Below are 20,126 nucleotides of genomic sequence, written 5' to 3' on the forward strand. Positions count from 1 at the left end.
AATTATACGGTGCAGGCATCGCAGATTAAAGGGTAATATAATTTTCTACCCTATAATATTACTGAAAACTTTAAACGCATTTTCTCAAAAAACCATTTTTCAAATCGGGTGAACTAATAGCAGCTACAAATCTTAACCGATTGTTCTCAAATTTTGAGAAAATTTTCATAGATACATAATTTAGTGAACCACGTAAGGATTTTTCGATATGTTGTAAACTTTTTTTTCTATAAACAATGCAATATGAAATTTTTACATCAAAAATGAAGTTTTTGCTCGTATGCTTATAATTTTTCAAAAAATTAGTATTTTCAAAATCCCCTACGTGGTTCACTAGTGTATGATATATATTTAAAAAAAAATCTTGGATTTTTGTTACAGTTTCCAATGTGAAGGTACAGCCAGTTCCTGAAAAATGCACCGCAGAAACTTGATCCGGAAAAGACCATTTTTTATCGGAATTATGTAAAAAAAAATGTTTTTGGACGTTGACATACACTTGATTAAAAACTAAAAAAGAAAATTCGATAACTTTCACTGTACTTCCAAAAAACGTTTCTGAAAATGTTCTTTTTTTTTTGACGCGCATGGTGGCCTTACCCCTTAAATTAAATATATATTATTATTGTTTGAGTGAACGCAGCGCTCGGTGGTGTTCACGCGGATTCATTAACGTTCGTTGTATTATTTTGTCTTAAGTTAGGCTATATCGAGGAAAAGGAATAAGGTGAGTGGATTGTATGAATGAATGTGGAATGAATTTTCAAAACATATAACAATTAAACGTATTATACATGAATCATAAAATCTTATAGTCATCAATATTGACAGGGGGGGGGGCACTTAATACTAATGCCACAATGCGATGATATAAACAAATAATAAATTATAAATGTGAGTTAGTTTTAAAAAGAAGATAAACAAGCATTATACTTATCGGCTAAATGAAACGGTTGATGATTATGTTGAATATTGAAAAGATCAATTAAAGTCGAACGCAAGTAGCTGACCAACGTGCACAATATGCTGTGAACTGTACTGTAATGTACCTCAGAAAATATGTGGACCCAACGGCTATCTACTAAGTGCACAAGGATACAACAATCGCAAAGATGATATTTTACTTTTATAAAACACGAATACAAAAACTACTGACTCGCAAGAGCTATAGAGCTTATATCTAAAAAACGCTAAGATGGCGATCGCAAATTAGACATAGAGAGAAGACCTATGTGTATCCAACATTGTCAATAAACTAGCTAAAATTTAAAAAGTAAATTTTACTGTTATTACAAAAATTTATTTAAAAATTTATTTTATAAAAAAAAACGTTTTTGACTTTTTATTTTTAATTGCATATTATATGAGATAAATATCTCATAATTATAATTAACAATACATGAATACGCTGTTTTATCCTAATTCTTCCTTTTTTATACAATTCTATCTCTACTAACGTAACAGAATATAAAACTAAAAATAAATAATTATTATATATAATATTAATAATATTACATATACACTGCACATACCTAAAACTACAGGTTGAAACGAGGTAAGTTAATCTTATTTCTATAGGTAAACCACAATTGTAATGATTGTTGATCAATTGATTTTCTAGATGATATAATTTGGAAAATATTAGACCTCAACTTGGAAATTCAACACAATTATATCGACGAATGATACGATTCTATTTCTCCGTTTTTCGGCCACGAAATTCTTATGTCACGACAACAAACTTTACATAAACAGAAAACATTTCAAGTATCCAAAATCCTCTGACTACTATTATTGTTAAATTATAATTTAGCCAATTTTACTAATTATTCACATTATATCGATAAAGACAAATGTTCACATATTCTAATTTTCAATATTTTACTGTTATAAAAATAACACCAACTTTTGAAATTATATACCTTAACCTTACAATTCTTCCATTTTTACCGCAGCTTGCTGTCTAATGACATATTTTATTGAAAAGTTTTTTTTTTTATTTACAATTTGAAATATACAATCTGTACAACATAGCACAATAAGTATATATGATATTATAATAGTTGCATGAATATTTTGAATTAAGAAATCACCCATTGGTGACACTTGGCTGTAAGACAACGCTATCTAGAGTCTAGAATTTGGTTGTTTTTTTTGTTTTTTATTATAACAAGTCACGGCACTAGTTCCTTTTTAGACGACACCCGGGGTTTCCCCGATATCGTTTGAGTGTAGAGACTCTTTATCAGTGGATTTTGGTGGGTTTGTAGGCGATTATGAAAGCGTTTGTAGAAATCTACAGCTTCTTCTGTCACATTTTTCATTGTGAGATCTTTATGAGGGTATAATTGTACACAAAAGGTGGAGCATTCATAATTTTTCTAAGGGCAATATTCTGTAACTATTGGATTTTGTTGGTCTTAGATACTTTAGCAATACCCCACAATTGAAGACCGTAGGTCCACATTGGTTTTAATAGTGTTAATTTAATAGTGAAAATTGTTTGTAATTTTTTTTCCTATCATATTATCAAATCAAAAATAGTGGTTTCCAATAAAAAAAAATATAAATTAACATTTTTATCCCTGAAGAGATAAAAAAAAAATGTATTTAACTTCATATTATTGTAGAGTTTTATAAACTTAATAATATTTCTTTTTACAAAAATTTTAAATTCTCAATAGTTTTTGAGAAAATAAGTGTCTTACCAGATTTTGATCACTCTGTATATCTTACCTAAGTTAATAAAAAAATTATGATTTTTGTAATAACAAAAACACCAGAACAGTGGGGACATAGTATAGTTGAGTCCAGTATAGATGATAAACCGAATGCTATTTTTGTGTGAAAATTCTCGATTTTATATTTTACATGTTTAACTTTATATTTATATAACTTTTTGAAAAATGTATGGATTAATACTATTTTTTTGTGATAACTACTAAGAGCAAAGTTGTTTGTATTTTTATTTTCAATCATAATAATAAATTCAAAATAGAACTTCCCATTTATGAAAATTCAAATTAATGTTTTTTAACCTTGAAGGAGTGAAAAAAATGATGTTTTTACTACATATTATTGTAGAGTTTTTGGAATCAAACAATATTTCCTTACCAAAAATGAAAAACTTTCAATAGTTATCGAGAAAATGAGTGTCTTATCCTTAATGAATAACTCTGTATAATGTACCTTTCAGCCTCATTGGAATTTGTTTATAATTTATTATTTAAATCTTCAAAAAAATTAAGGAGCCAAAATTTATCTAGCCGCTCCACTGCAAAATCTTAAATACGACCATGATTATTTTGCTCATTTACAGGATTTCTAATTAAAACATTATTAAGTGGTCTCAAGTACCGAATTTGTAGGGTCTTTGTACTTTTCAATCGAATGGGTTTATCTAAGTTGAAATTAAGCTAGCGGTCCTATACTCTAAGTGTTTCATCTCACAGAAGGATCACGCTGAGTGTTGGTCATCGGTGCCGGTAATTGTAGGTGACCCCAAACATTTTTCTGACTAATAATATTTATTAGCAAAATGCACATTATTTTGAAAAATTAAACCTAAAGGTAAAAACAAATGGGTAGATAATCTAAATTTTCATAATTTTAATTTACAAAAAATTTGTTCCTAAAATCAGAGTAGTTATTCGGAAGGAAACTAGACTAGCGACTGCCAACTCTGATTTTTCCGTGGGTCTAATTTTTTTTTTAACGTAAAGTATACAGTAGTCACATAAGTTTCGAGTTCAAAAAATTCTACTTTTTTTCGTAGGTCTTAAGTTGAACCCTTCTGTATAAGGGGAAATGATCTGATATCTAAAAATGTTGGATACACATCGATCGAATATGGTGTCAAGAAAATATGTTTTTGATTATTCATGTTATCGTTGTGTTACATTGAGTTGTTGTCGGTTTTCTCTCTATGTTACCATTGTCGCAGCCATCTTAACGCTTCTTCTGTTATAAGCTCTATGGCGTTTGCGAGCCAGTTTTTTTGTATTCGTTTTACTGTAAAAAGAAAATATCACCTTTGCGATCGTCGTAGCCTGTGCGCTCAGTTTATCGCCGTTGGGTCTATATATTTTTCTGAGATACATCACAATATCGTTGACAGCATATTGAACACATTGGTCAGCTATTGGCATTAGACTTCAATTGATCCTTTCAATATTCAACATNCTTGCATTCGACTTCAATTGATCCTTTCAATATTCAACATTATCATCAGCCGTTTCATTTAGCAGATAAGTATAATGCTTGTTCATTTATTTTTCTAAGACTCATTTGTATAATTTATTATTTGTTTATATCATCGCCTTAGTGGCATTAGTATTAAGTGTCCCCCTATCCACATTGGTGTATATAAGATTTCATATTACTTGTATAATACATTTAATTGTTATAATTATATCTTGTGAAATTTATTCTACATTCAAACATACAGTCTACTCACCTTATTCTTTATCCTCGACATAGCTAAAAATTTAAGACAAAACAAAACCACGGACGTTAACGAACCCGCGTGAATACCACCGGGCGCTGCGTTCAAACATTTTAATATTTTTAAAATAATAATCGCGATTTCATATACGTCGCTAACTAAAAACAAGGAAATTTTGTAGACTTTTATTTGAAAATGAGGAATTTTTAATTGTTTATATTTTAGCATTTAAAATTATTAATAAATAATTCATTAAGACACGTTAACAATGATTTATACGATTGTGAGAAAACAAGTTGAAAAATTAGAAATAAATATGAATCATAATATAAAAAAAACAAATTCAAAGGCGCATATAATATTAAAATATCATGTTTTTATTATGAAAAGTATTTTAAAAAAATTAATGAATAATAAAAAATAAATCAAAAAAAATAATTGGTGAGTACCAAAATTGTAAATAACAAGTANAATCAAAAAAAATAACTGGTGAGTACCAAAATTGTAAATAACGAGTGTATACTTGTCTTAATTTATCATTAAAGATAAAAGGATCATCCTGCAGTTATAGCTAAAGCAAAATATGAGAGTTGTAAGGAAAATATGATTGTTGAAATCGGTAAATTTGTCATAGTTTATAATCATTAATTATTGGAAGTTAAAATTTGTAACATTCTATATTTATGTCGGGATTAGTAATAGTCTATATCAGTTCAATCGCAAAATTTGATCGTATTAATATTAATATTAATATTGTTTTCTTTTTTGACTGAAGAGTTTTATACTAGTTTGTTTGCGTTTTGAATTCATGTTCTTAAATCTACCAAAAAATGTGGTGATGGAATCCAGTTTTCCATTGATGAAGTTATTCTGTCTTTCTATGTTGTTATTAAAGTATTTTCCTAACTTGAACAACTAAAAAATTAATTGAAAAGTATTAACTGATGTTATATGTATTGCGTAAGAAATAGAAACTTACTTCATTTCGGTCAGTACTTTTAGGTATGTGCTACGTTTGGAGCAATACTTCGGCCCAATTCGAAGATCGTTCGACCGCCACCTCCGTATTCACTACACATATTTTTCTCCAAACTGTATGTTTTATAGTTTTTGTACGACAGTCCTCCCCATGGAGGCGAAGTTACAATGACTTCAGCTTTGTATTTCTTCAGGTCTTTAGCTAAAATGAAAAAATTACCCTCGATGAATTCGATCTTATCCCTCACACCATAAATTTCCGTATTCTTCTTAGCAAATTCCAATTTCTTCGGGTGAATAGACATTGATAGAGATCGCGATCACTTTTTTATACTTCATTGCTAACTGAATTACATTATCTCCGGCGCCACAAAACGGGTCCATCGCTACATTGTAACCCTCATACCTCTTGGCAATATGCTTGCTCAAAATTTCAGGGCACACGGAATAAAATGATTCTAAAATAATAGTTAACATTAAAAAAATAAAATATTAATAAAGAGTATTAATTAAATTACCATAGTCCAAGAGAATTCCGTCATCAAATTTTTCAAACAGGAAGTGTCTTTTATTCCATAAGTACTTTGGTATATCATGAGAGCAAGTCTTATTGGTGCTATTACTGTCCAAGTTATGTTTAATTTGTGAAGTGTTACTGGTAAATGACGAATCTAGAGTATGTGATTGAATTGATTCAGTCGAGTGATTAATTTGAGTCGAAATGTTGTTCTTGCACACTTCTGTAGCGTTTTGGAGCTGACAGATAGTGACATTATCGGTCAAGTCATTATTCGGTAGGTAGGGGTGTGATATATTCAAAAAAGCACTCCTCAGGTTAGTTTCAATGGAATTGTCGGGTGTATTATTTTCAAAAATGTTTTCTTCGTTTCCAACAGTCGTAATTAGTGTGGATGTCTCTGTAGATTTATGATCTGATAAAATATTTGTCAAAATAGGTTTAGTATTGATGTCTGTTGTCGAAATTGATGTACTAATTGGTTTAGTTTTCGATTTCATAGTTTTGTTCTTTTTAGAAAGTTCATCGTCCAAATATATAAGAAATATTAAAACTAAAATAACACTAAAAGCGAGATCTTGAATAATTGAAATAGGAATAAAAAAATAAAGAAGCACCAAATACGAAAAATAAGAAAAGTGTCCATTGTATCAATGAAATTCACTCGATAAAGAAAATGAAAGTAAAAAAATATAAATTTAAACAATATGAATAATATAACAGAGACTTCTAGACTGGTCAACTTGCGAATGTCGCGTTGATTTCAAGATTTTTGAAATTTGATTTCGTTGCGACTGAGACTTCTAGACTAGTTGGCTTCTACAAGAGTTTATATGTTCTTTGTTCGCTGTTTATACTAAAAGTCCCAATGAATTTTTAGATTAGTAGATTTTTTATACTAATTTTTTTTCCGATTTTCTGGCCAACGGCAAATAACGTTGCTATAACAAATTTTTTCATTATTTCAAAAATAAATGTTATTCACGATCGTCATAAGTTGTTTTGTAGCCAATATTTAAATTATATTTTTTCGAATTATATATATATATACGTCAGAATAAAAATCAATTGTTCTTTAGTGACCGAAATGAGTTATTATCGAATGAATATTATAAAAAAATATCTACTCTTTGATTTATAGAAATAGTTTTAAAGATATAATTATTTTTTAAGAAGTTGACAGTAGNAGTTTTAAAGATATAATTTATTTTTAAGAAGTTGACAGTAGCTTTATTTAATGGACATACTGGTATGGTTTGTAACTTTATATTTATCATATTTTATTACAAAAATTTAATAATTGTCAAAAATATTTTGTGATTATTATTGGCTTAAATAAATAGTAAACATGAATTTATTGATCAACGACAAATAACGTTGCTAAAACAAATTTTTTCATTAATTGAAAAATAAATATGTTATTTCACAATCGCCATTAATTGTTTTTAGCCAATATTATAATTATATTTTTTCGAATTATACATGTATACGTCTGTATAAATTTAATAATTGCTGGCCAATTGGTACGGTTTGTAATTTTATATTAATTATATTTTATATTCAAAATAACACATTCTATTAAATTGGAGATAACTATTTTGACAAATAATTGTCCTTAATTAATAATTGTCCATATAAATGTCCTTCATTTTATAATATTATACAAAATGATCATTTAATACATTAAGTGTAATTACATTTAATAATAATAAAAAATATTTGGTATTATGATTTAATTAGCACTTTATATATAATATGTATTTTATTTTACAATATATAATAAGCTTATTAAATATTAATGTACAGAATTTATATTTTATACCATTTATAATGAACAAAAATAAACAAAATAATCACATTTTATAAATTTTTATTTATTTCATTAAAAAATAAAAATGAACAGCATTATGAGAAAAAAATTTTAAATCGAAATATTATTAATTTATAGGTTTGCTCACATTAATCTATTAAAATGTTAAGGGGGTCCTTTATTTTGAAATAATATATAAAATAATTATTTAATAGTAATAATATATATTTGTTTTTATGAAATTGTTAAAACATTAAATAAGATTTATAATTTGTTTTACAATATATTGGCTAAGTAAATGTGAGAATACAGAATTTATTTTTTATTGTCAACCGTAACAATTTAACATTTATAAAATAATTAATTTTTATATATTGTATTGTAGCAAGACGAGTATTAGTATAAAAATTTTATATCTGTGATTTCCCTGTTCTTGCACATGTATTTTAAAGTATATTGCTTCTTTTTTGAATAACTAGGGCCGCCTCAAATGAATGACACGACAACAACGTCTGCTTTAATTTGATCAACCAATTCAATGAAATCGCCCACTATAAACTCAACATATTTTCAACTCTATATATTATTGCGTTGCATTTGTTAACTTTTTCGAACGCCAGAACTAAAATTAAAATTAAACATACATGTCAATTTTTTATTGTACACTATGTTATTTATGGACTGGGTAAATGAATAGAAAATTATTTGCATTAAAACATATTTAGAAGTATACCCATACAGCGATTTTCGAATATTAATGTAAAATAACTTAGAAATATTTTTTGTTAGTTTATAGAAATCATGTATACTTTTAGTGTAAAACCTTTCCGTGTAATAACCGTGTATCAAGTTTGTTATAATACATTAATACTTAATTATTATATTACATTGTAGTAGAAATGTTATGTCAATCTTGTTGGCATATTACTATCTTAATAATTAATGATAATAATAATGTATGGTGGATTACTTAATCCTGTCAGTATCAAATTGCGTCTGTGTGTATAAGTACCAAGGTGTAATTCTGTTGTGGCTGGGCTATGTAGGTTTCCTTGTGCTCTCTAATACAACCATAACTTTAAAGAGAAAATGTAAAACACTAATAATAATGATTAAAAATAATAAAAATTGTTAGTATCAATTACATTAAAAATAGTGTAATTACTTTTTCCATTATAAAATTGACAGTTTTTTAACATAGTTTTAATAGTGGGCTGTACATAGTTTGATATATCGAGACAGTTATGTCACTAGAATGCGCTATAAATTTGCAAATGTAAAAAAAAAACTGGCTGTACTATGCTAACATTTTCTGAAAGATATGTCGCATGTACGAGTTTTAACATTTGTTATGAAAAAGTCATTTGTTCAATATATCTTAAATAAATTGATTCATTCACAATTATTTATATTTATATATAATTATTATATATTATAAGGCATTTTTAATCTAAGAACAAAATTTTTAATTTTTCATAGTCAAATAATTTTTATATCAATTACAGCACTTTTTTTTTATTAATCTAAATGCTAATTTTATCATACATTATAATTTATATATTCAATATTTTTTTTTTTTGGGTAAAAACGCAATTGAATTATGATTAATCTAAAGTGCTGTATATTCCAAAAAACTAGTACATTTAGTTGTATTGAACTAGAGGCTAAGTTACTTTGACTTTATAAAAAATTTAAGATATAAATGTGTCCTTTTATACAAATATTTTTTAGTGTGAAAAAAAACAGCCCCTAAGGTTTTATTCTAGTTGCGACTATGGAAAGATGCCAGAAAAATGGGAAACCTGTTTAAATTTATATTTAACAGCGATTAAAATCACTATTGTAAGACGTTTCAATATGAATGTGCTTAGGCAGTTCTGTATTCATGTTGAACCTAGTTTTAGGACGAATTAAGACTTTTAATTAGTATCGATCATAAGTATAGTTAGAAAAAATTATCAATTACGATTTTGTCAACAGATAATCTTTAAGTATGATATAAGTATAAAGTATAAATTTCAATTTCTCTAAAATTATTATGTGGTATACATATTTTTTCGGGAAATGAAATTAGAAATGTCTGATATTCTTAAATATTAGTTTACATTTAATACTAATCTGAGAAATATCTATTAAGTACTTACAAATGTTTGTATATTACAAGATTACTAATGGATAATAAAATCAGCTTTTTTCATGTGTTGATTTTTACAATATAAATAAAAGGTTATAAAAGTATCATTAAATGGAAGAGAAAAATATTGCATGGAAAACTTGTGTTAAAGTATCATTTTTTCTTGAGCTGAATAGATTTTATCTATTATAACGTCAAAGTGTAGTCTTAAAAATTAAAGTAATGATGAAAAAAAAGGACATTAGGTCCTTATTTATTAGAAGTTGCCTAAAAAAATATTGATAGCGCTGGTTCAAGGGGGGTCCATANGCTTTAAAAGCGTGTTTTTTAGTTTTTTTAAACTATATTTTTAAATACACACCTGGTATACACAAAAATTATTAATATTCTAATTATACTAATTGTGTTTATATTGTAGAATAATTTTAAAAAAATTCAGCAGGTATTTTACGCGGGACTATGTAAAAAATTTAATTTTGATAAAAATATTGATAATTGCGATTTAACGTTTGACAGCATACACCCAAAGAAAAACCTCAATCAAAATTGAAAGAGAAATTTTATCAAGGGTTTATGATAATGTTTTATTAATACGAACAAAATAACTATTCTTATAAATAATTATTGTTCAAGACAAGAAAAAAAAATATCATATTGATAAATATATCATTGATTCAATAGTAATGATATATTTATCAAATTGAACAATGAATTTATTATATAGATCGAGGTTTTTCTCTGGGTGTAGTTGTCATAGATTAATCCCAATTTAAACGATAAACTCATAGACTCATACATCATAGATGAGAAAAAAAATGATTATTAAAAATGTACTGTTTTGAAAATGAAAGTACAAACTTATATAATTATAATCGTCTTGAAATTTATATATAACATATAATATTTCTTGATAAAATATAGTGCTATGTGCAAATGCAAAATAGTGTTCTAATAAAAATACATATGACACCATATAATTAAGGTTCATAATAAACGTATGAGCAGAAATGAACTATAAACTGCGCATATAAAAACCATGCGCGTGGATTAAAAAAAAAAAAAAAAGCTCGTAAAACTGTAAAAAATGAACGGATTGAATTGATTTTTTTATCATATCTCAGGAATGTCATTGGGCGAGTCTGATGAAAATTTCAAACCTTAAGTCTTAAAACGCTGGTTTCAGCGAGCGTTTTTCTCAAAAACGGACAAAATTTTAAAATGCTCGCGGGTGAGCGGCAAAAATTTTCCGACCTTCGCCAATAATTTTCCTGGAGTCTGGTGACCGAGTACTTTCGTTGAAAAAAATAATTTTGAAAATCCGAGCACGCTAATTAATTTTCCCAGAAAAGCGTTTTTTTCCTTGTTCTATTATATAATAAGATATAAATATTTAAATAATAAAATAAAATTAGTATGTTCTAGTTAATACCATATACATTAAAAAATGTTACATTACTTAGAGTAGAAAAACGCCTAACACATTGTTTAGATACTGGTGGTCAAGTTTTTGAACATATATTAAAATTAAAAAAATAAATTGCTCAGCACGACTTTAAATTCTTGTTGATTATTAATCATTGACAGAAGTAAATGTTGTAAATAATTCTCAGTCGTAACTTTAATTTTAAAAATTTAACATTTTCACTTTATTTGACATACATGTATGTTGATTTAATAAGCTTTTTATAATTTTTTTTTGCGATTAAAAAAGTTATATAAAAAGTTTAATAACAACTAATATAAAGATTAAATCATAAACATAACAAAATGACCGAAAGTATAACTCAATAGTACATTTATGTACAATAATAATTCATAACGGTAAAAATTGTTAGTAAATAAAATAATCATTTAAACAGAAATAACAGTGTTGCCACTCGCCACTTATGATTAATAATTTGATAATTAGAATCATAAAATATATCAGAACAGAATAACATAGTGTTTTTGTGTAGAGGGCTTATTACAACATTTTCAACCCTTTGAACTGACCGTAGCCGTAGTGTTATGCATTCTGTGCTATTCAGTGCCTCCAATTCCATTTATCTTATGATTTACATTGCACCGTTTTAATTTCAATAGCTGTACCATTTTTAAAGTTATCATGTTACACTCTGGTCCCAAGTCTAACAATATTCTACGCATAATCGGTCACCGCATATTAATACAACAGCTGTGGAAAGTAATATGGTGTTACCTTTATCTACTACTGTCTGGGTTGTCATGGCCGTTGATTTATTATTTATCGCTAGTGCTTTGATGATACGGGTACGTCATTAATTTAAATGCTAGTTCCATACTTTCGCGAGGTCGCCTCGTTGAGAGTCTTGTCCAGTTAACGCGAGGCGAGGTAGCGCACGAATGCATAGTCTACCGAGAGTGTACTCTCGTGTAGTTTTGTGACTCACTCAGTTGTTTTTAGCGGTTGTACAAAATGGATGTGGTTGAAATAACAGCTGCGGCTGCATTGTGTGCATATAGCTATTATAATTTTCTAAATTTAAGCCATTCAAAAAAAATTAAACAATCCAATAAGAGGAGATGGTGGACAGCAACCATACACAGAAACAGAACAAAGTAAGTTAGTTTGATATTAAGTATTGACCTTAATGGCGTAATAAGAAAAATGATGGAGAGAATAATTTTAATTTGTACTACTCTTTACTAATTTTTCTTTCAGGCAAAGCATGGAAAATGTATTGGTGAATTGTTATATGAACCTTCAGGCGAGTTTGAAAATTTTACTCGAGTGTCATTATCAGATTTTGAATATTTACTCACTTTAATTTCACCTATTATTTCAAAACAAGATACTCAACTGAGAGATTCAATCCCAGCTAAGATAAGACTAGCAATTACGCTACGATTTTTAGCTACAGGTGATAGTTATAAAAGCCTTCACTTTTTGTTTAAAGTATCTAGCCAATTAATATCAAAGATTGTACCAGAAGTATGTGTAGCAATCAAGTTCTTAAAAATGAAGTGAAGGTAAAAATTTTATAATTATTTACTTAATAAATAACACTTTTCATAATAAAATTATATTTTAAATTGTGCAAAAGAAAATGACATTTGTTTTATTTGAACAACCTGTTCGTAAAATAAAATAAAAATTTAACAATAAAAACATAAATATTAACTTTTTAAATATTTATATGAAAACATTTTTAACAAATATTAGAAATTAAAATAAATTAGTTACTTTTACTAGAATAACTAGGAACATAATTATATAAACTACGTGTTGAATACTACACTATCATCACTGGTTATTACTTTCTTCATAATTACCAACAGCAGTGTAATAAACTGTATCCTCTATATTTTGAATATAGGAGTTAGAAACTGTCGATTGGTTTGAAGTATTACTTTGTGTATTTGAATTTGAAGAAGTAGAATATGGTGTTAAAGGTTGTTCCGGAATAAGTATTGAAAGTGATAGACACGACGAATCAGAATAAGAAGTTACAGTAGATGATGAATAATTTGCAGTATTCATTCTTGTATAGAATTCTCCAGAAAATGTAGGCTGTCGTGAAGATAACAAGGGATTATTAAGCCGATGATAGCGTTGAATAAATATTCCATTAATATCGTACATAAAAAGTTCTCGTTCGTTTTCCGGTAACTTATGTAATTTGTTTGCTAGTATCATTCCATATAAATCATACTCATCATTTTCGTGTTTTTTATTTAAAACACTTTCTAAAGTATTAAACGCCCTCTTCATTTGTCTTCCAGCCTCTTCAACTTCAGGATTTCCTCGCTGGCGAGATGTTTGTCGTTGTATCAGGATATTTTCTTGTGTTGGTTGACTAGTTAAATTGTCAGGTGAATTAAATTCATTGCCGTTGTCATTATCATTTTCTAATGTTTCCCTAGAATATTGAAAAAATTAATGTGATAAAATAATTATAATAATAACAAGATTATATAAAGGGTAAAAAGAAGATAGGAGAAAACGAATAATAAGAATAAGAATTTAAACAATAATTAATAAATAACAAAACAAATTTCCAATATTAAAAATAATTTTAATCGCATTTAAAAAAAATCTGTTATGAGTGCTTTAAATCGTATTTTTCTTATTTTTAGAGCATTTAAATCCTTTCCCTAGTAATTACATTATACAATACAATACCCACAAATATTAATTATTTATTTTCATTTATATTTCAGCTACCATCAACTTTAAGTGTTTGGTTAGAAATAGAAAAAGGGGTTGGAGAAAAGTTTCCACATTGTATCGGATCAATTGACGGAAAACACATAGTTTTGCAATGCCCAGTTAATACTGGTTCAGAATACTACAATTATAAAAACTCTTTTAGTGTTGTTTTAATGGGATTAGTTAGTAGTGACTATCGTTTTATATTTGCTGATAAGGGAGCCAAGGTAGAAATAGCAACGGTGGCGTGTTTAAAAATTCTTTGCTGTGGAAAATAATTTGCTTAAACAGCCTTAACATTCCTGCTCCTTCTTCCCTTCATGGCTCAAATGTTGATTTACCATATGTTTTCCTAGGAGATGGTGTATTTGTTCTCCATACCAACTTGATGAAACAATTTACTGGAAACCATGAGATTGGCTCTCCAAAACGCATTTTTAATCAAAAATTATCAAGCTCCCGTGTTGTGATTGAAAATGTATTTGGAATAATGGCTGCTAAATTCCGAATTTTCAAAAAACAAATTTCAATAGAATTAGAAAAAGTTTCCATCATAACAATGACATGTGTGCTATTGCATAATTTTTTAATGAGAAATGAAACGTCTGTATCAATTTATACCCCTCCCGGTGCAATAGACATTTGTGATAATACTGGAATGATAATTCAACCGGGTTCATGGAGAAGAGAAATCGGCGAAAATTGTGCTATTAAACCTATCGATCAACTACCACGTAGATCACTAGAAAATTCAATAAGAATAAGAGAACAATAACGTCATAGTTTTATAATAATAATTAATACCTTTCAATAAATAAACATAAACTAGTAATTATGAAGTAATTATATTATATTTACCTCTTCAGTATTTAATGTCACGTTGCAATGGTTTAGTTTTCCAAGAAAACTTTCCATTTGATCATATAAAAACCATATTAGTCGATAAATATCATTCTGGCCGGCTCCTGATTTAATGTATCCGAAATGTAGCCATAATTGAATTTTTTTTATTTTTCAAATCTTCTATGGATTCATTCAAAACCTTGCTAATTCTGCACCATGCGTCATTCATTTTTGCTTTATCTTTGTGATTACGATGCATTGCATTTCATAAAATATCTTCTGATTGGTATAACTCTACAAATTTAATCAAAATTTCGTTCGTCCATCACCCATTTTTTGCACAAAACGTTTAATTTGTTAATCAACATTTAAAATGTAATTATATATTTATGACAATATAATTATAATTGTAGTATAATTATTGTGTATATGATTAACTTATTAAATACAATAAAATACTAAAATATAGCAACCAGTACTACATACATATATATATAGAGTGATTTTTTTATCATAACCCACTCAATTACTTACAGAATAAATATACTTAAATATTTATTTTTTTTTTTTGGTTATCTTTAGTTACACATTATTCTTAAATTATTAACTATGTAATACTTTTTAAGCTCATCGNCTTGAATTTTTAACTATGTAATACTTTTTAAGTTCATCCCTTATGCCTTGGAAGGGGGTCAACTTTGTTTTTTTAAATGGAAACACATATTTTTAATTTAATAAAATGTTTGAGTTTTTAATTTAATAGTAAATGGCATTTGAATTTTTAATATAACTTAATTTTTTTATTAGATATAAACATTTAAAGTTTCAAATTTTTGAGTTAATATATAAGTATAATACACAAGGTATTACAAATACAGGTAGCTAATTGTTTTTTTATGACATCAATATTCGCAGGTACACAGCATTGCTATTATCAATGGTAGTAAGGCACATTGTTTTGAGTTCATAAATTTACTAACTGACTATATAAAAAGTATATCTATTGATAGACATAATTGATAATAAACAATCCGTGACTGTGACAGCGATGTCTTAAAAACCATTTAGCTAGGTATAAGTTTAAATTGCTTACATATAATATTATAAGTCTGTACAAAATGATTTATTCCTGAATAAAATTTATGTGCAACAATGTTTGTTTTAGGGAATTTTATAGAAACTTGTATTTTGTTTTTCAAACATGTACCTGAATTTGCAGAAAACTTTCAAAAAACTATTAATTATACTAGCCATTCAATACAAGAGCAGTTTATTAGTCTTTGTGCTAATAGTATTAGAGACACAATTATACATGAAATAGGAGATGGTGTGTTTGGCATAATGTGTGATGAAGCACGGTTAGTACCTATAAACCTATTATTAATTAAAAACTTAAAATTATGATATTGATAAATAATATTTTCAGTTGTTACAAGGAAGAACAAATGGCTTTATGTGTTAGATACACCAAAGATTTAAATGTTCATGAGGGATTTTTAGGATTTGTAGATTGGTCAGTTAAGCAAGATGCCGAAGCTTTGAGTCAACATATTTTTGATTATTTCAAAGCTTGTAATTTAAGTAACAAAGCACAAATTATTGGTCAATCATATGATGGAGCAAGTTTTATGGCTGGGAAATTTAATGGTGTTCAAGCAAAAATTCAAAACAAATATCCATATGCAGTTTATACTCATTGTATGGCACACCGTATTAATCTCGTTGTTGTTGACATGTGTAAATTTGTGAAAGTAAGTTTAAAAAAATTATGCACCAATGTTTAAATTTTAATTCATATTTAATTTATTTTATTTAAGGAAACTAGATGTATCTTTAATACGTTAGAAAGTATTTATAATAATTTTTCGTACCCTACAAAAAATCAACAACTGATTGTTATGCAAAAAAAATTAGGACTGAAATTTAAAACAATTGGAAGAATAATTGATACAAGGTGGAATTGTAGATATAATAATTGTGATGCAGTCTTAGACTGTAACCAAGCAATTATTCATGACTTACAAGAAGAAAATGATGATGACAATGACAAAGATGTAAATTCAGCTTTAGGTAATATGTATTAATTGTTGTAATACTCATTTTTTAATAATTTTTAATGTATTTAAAAATTGTTCCATACATCTTTTATTTCAACAGGAATACTTACTAATTTACAAAAAGCCTCTTTTATTGTTAATTTGTTTGTCATACGCCAAGTACTCAGTATCATTATATCATGAGCAACATGATGCAAGACAAAAATATCACATTAGTAAAGCAGTAACAATAATTAATAGTACTATAAAAAAGTTACGAAAGTTCGCGTATTCCAGAATCTTTTAGTGAGATTTGGCAGTCTATACAAACATTTGCAGTTGATAATAATATTACAATTGAAATTCCATATCAAGCACGAGGTTTGTAATCTATTTTGTATTTTAATTAAGTATTTATGTTGTATAATTTTTAATGTTTTTGTAAAAATAATCATTTAGATTCTAAGAGAAAGAGAAAAGAGCTGACTCGTCTTAATGATTACATGTTAACTACCTCAAAAAGTGCAACATCTGAACCAGTTGAGTCAACTTTATCTGTTCATGACTATTATAGAAATAATATTTATTATAAGATATTTGACTCCATTACAATAAATTAAAAAAAAAGATTTTCTCCAGAAAATTTGATTGTTTCTGTAGACAAATTCATGCAACTTCAATATGAAAGAAGTTTAATATTTATTGATCATTATAAGGTAATATTTATAATACATTTAATACTTATTTATACAACGTATATTGATATTTGTTTTTTATTGTATAATGTAAAAATATATATTTTTTGAAATAGACTGTATAGAGTAACACAATATCAAAAATAATTTTTAATTATATATTTTAGGACTCATTGGATATCAATAAACAAAACCTAAAAGCAGAAATGATTGTTGCGATAAATTGCTTCAATAAAGACAGTGATTTGAGTATTGCAGATTTAAAAACTGCTATTATAAATGAAATATTTCCAAATATATATAAAATGCTACAAGTAGCACTAACTTTACCAGTTTGCTTTGCAACTTGTGAGCGCAGTTTTTCAGCTATGCGAAGAATAAAAACTTGGGTGAGAACTTCCATGCTTCAAGATCGCTTCTCTAATTTATCAATTCTTCACATAATAAAAGACCTTACTAAAAGTATTGAAAGTGAAACGATTTAAAATAAATTTGCAGAATCCTCCAGAATACTGGTTTTAAAATAAAGTATATGTATAGCTGTTATTACCCACTAATTTATATTTTTATTTTTCTTATGTACTATGTTTATGTATTTGTATTATAGATACATGTCAGTTCTTTTCTGCACAAAGAGCCATCAGTTGGATCATAAAAAAAAAAATGTTATTGATAAAATTGTATTAAACAACTAAATATTGTGAGTAACAGATTATTAAAAATGTAAAATATTAAATATGGACAGTATTATTACTTACGTTGTAAATGAAAAATGAAAAATGAAATGGTGGAGGGGTAAACCCCGCTTCTTAAATTTACAAAAAAATGTAAGCCCCCCCGACGTTTTCAATGGATATCCGCTTATGGACGGTATAAAGTAATAACAGTGACTCTTACATAAAATTGAAGTAAAATAACATTATTATTATGTATAATAATAATTTAATATTATTATAATTTCATCAAAGGAATCATTTAATTGTAAGTAATTATTTCGTTATGAATGTAAGTTGTATCTAAAATAGGACTTCTTTGGTTCCTATCTGTTATTCTATTAAAATAAAAAAATAATGTCTTATGATAAGCTATGTAATTTAATAAGTTCAAATCATCAAAGTAAATAATTATTCTCAAAATATTCCACATGGAATTTGGTTTTTATTTAGATTCTACATAAAACGACGGTAACATACACTGCTGCAATTATTCTTCAATGTAATGATATTAGAAAATACATAAATATTAAAAAAATTTAATTGGTCGACATTCTTTTTCCATAACATTTCAAAATTTGTCAGTCAATACCTTAAAAATAAAAAACAAAAGAAATCTTCAATTCAAATATATTTTTTATTCAGAAACTGTATTTCACTGGGTAACATTTACGTCGCCTTGTTTGTTAACTAAAATACGCTCTAATTAAATAAACAAATTTTAATTTTAAGGTATTTTTTTATTGTAAGCATAAAAACTTTTTTTAAATGATTTTTTTACAGAAGATATACTATCTTCAATTAATCAAAGAAATAAGAGTTGATGTTGCTTTTGGAATAATCCACCAATTTCTCTAAATGAAACAACACTATCCACAGATTTGCATCGAATCATTTCTTAGGATAGTGATTTTAACCATTGTCAGATATCGTCTATACTTGACCCACCTGTGCCACTTCCACTATGTGCCGCAACCCCAACCCACTGTGCTACCATTTCATTTTTTAAATATCTTTTAATTTAAATTATTTATAGGGTATTTAGGAAAGTTACACTGGGCCTACAAGACATATACAATAATCTTAATAGTAAGTTAAATTCATTATCCTATTTGTTATTATTTTTTTTTTTAGTTCATAAATTTATTTATTATAATGTTTAAAATAATTCCATATAAAATGTTCATCTTTAAACTCGCAAGTAAACTAATACTTGTTACCTTTAAATGGTGAACAATTTATTTTTAGTATTTTTAGTCGCCGAAAAATGTAATAACAATTTATTTGATTTAATAAATATGTTAAAAGTTATTATTACTTCAATTATTTTATAGTTTTTTTCATAATATAAAAAAGCCACGTACATTAAAAAGTATGATTCTAATAAACTATTTTATTCAAAACATCGAAGTTAGATTTTCATTCATAGAATTTTCGCAATTTTCTTCAATATGATTTCCTTTAGTTATGTGATGTTGTTAATTGTTTTAATTAAAATTTCTACGTGCGAAAAATTTGATTTAACAAAAATAACACGTGATGACCAGTGGCGCAACTACGGGGGTGCTGAAGCACCCCCAAGTCCCACGTCTTTGTAATTTCAAATATTTATTTATATTCTCAATACGGCACATGACCAAATTTCAGTATAATAAACTTAACTTATATGTACAATAATAATATAAAATACAAAAATACAACAATTAATAATATAATAAAGCTGATGGGTCCTTATTAGCAATACTCATCATTCTATAAAATGGCTGGTTTTTTAGGTAGTTGGTATTA

At 26.9% G+C, this 20,126-nt stretch overlaps 2 protein-coding genes across 2 annotated transcripts; one reads left to right on the top strand and one right to left on the bottom strand.

The window, feature by feature from the left end:
* Positions 1 to 5,692: 5,692 nt before the first annotated feature.
* On the bottom strand, positions 5,693 to 6,546 carry LOC126904909 (trimethylguanosine synthase-like). The gene is made up of 2 exons (XM_050684314.1): positions 5,941 to 6,546; positions 5,693 to 5,880 (listed from the first exon to the last, which is right to left on the bottom strand). Exons 1-2 carry the CDS (start codon positions 6,437 to 6,439, stop codon positions 5,693 to 5,695), a joined length of 687 nt encoding a protein of 228 aa, XP_050540271.1. The 5' UTR covers positions 6,440 to 6,546.
* Positions 6,547 to 13,618: 7,072 nt separating this feature from the next.
* LOC126905248 (zinc finger MYM-type protein 1-like) lies at positions 13,619 to 18,558 on the top strand. The gene is made up of 9 exons (XM_050684778.1): positions 13,619 to 13,714; positions 14,063 to 14,890; positions 16,060 to 16,252; positions 16,321 to 16,645; positions 16,712 to 16,964; positions 17,052 to 17,311; positions 17,390 to 17,646; positions 17,793 to 18,153; positions 18,233 to 18,558. Exons 3-6 carry the CDS (start codon positions 16,236 to 16,238, stop codon positions 17,132 to 17,134), a joined length of 678 nt encoding a protein of 225 aa, XP_050540735.1. The 5' UTR covers positions 13,619 to 13,714; positions 14,063 to 14,890; positions 16,060 to 16,235; the 3' UTR covers positions 17,135 to 17,311; positions 17,390 to 17,646; positions 17,793 to 18,153; positions 18,233 to 18,558.
* Positions 18,559 to 20,126: the final 1,568 nt, after the last annotated feature.

This window comes from Daktulosphaira vitifoliae, unplaced genomic scaffold, assembly GCF_025091365.1.
Source record: "Daktulosphaira vitifoliae isolate Bord-2020 unplaced genomic scaffold, ASM2509136v1 Scaffold_4, whole genome shotgun sequence".
In the NCBI taxonomy this organism is placed as follows: Eukaryota; Metazoa; Arthropoda; class Insecta; order Hemiptera; family Phylloxeridae; genus Daktulosphaira; species Daktulosphaira vitifoliae.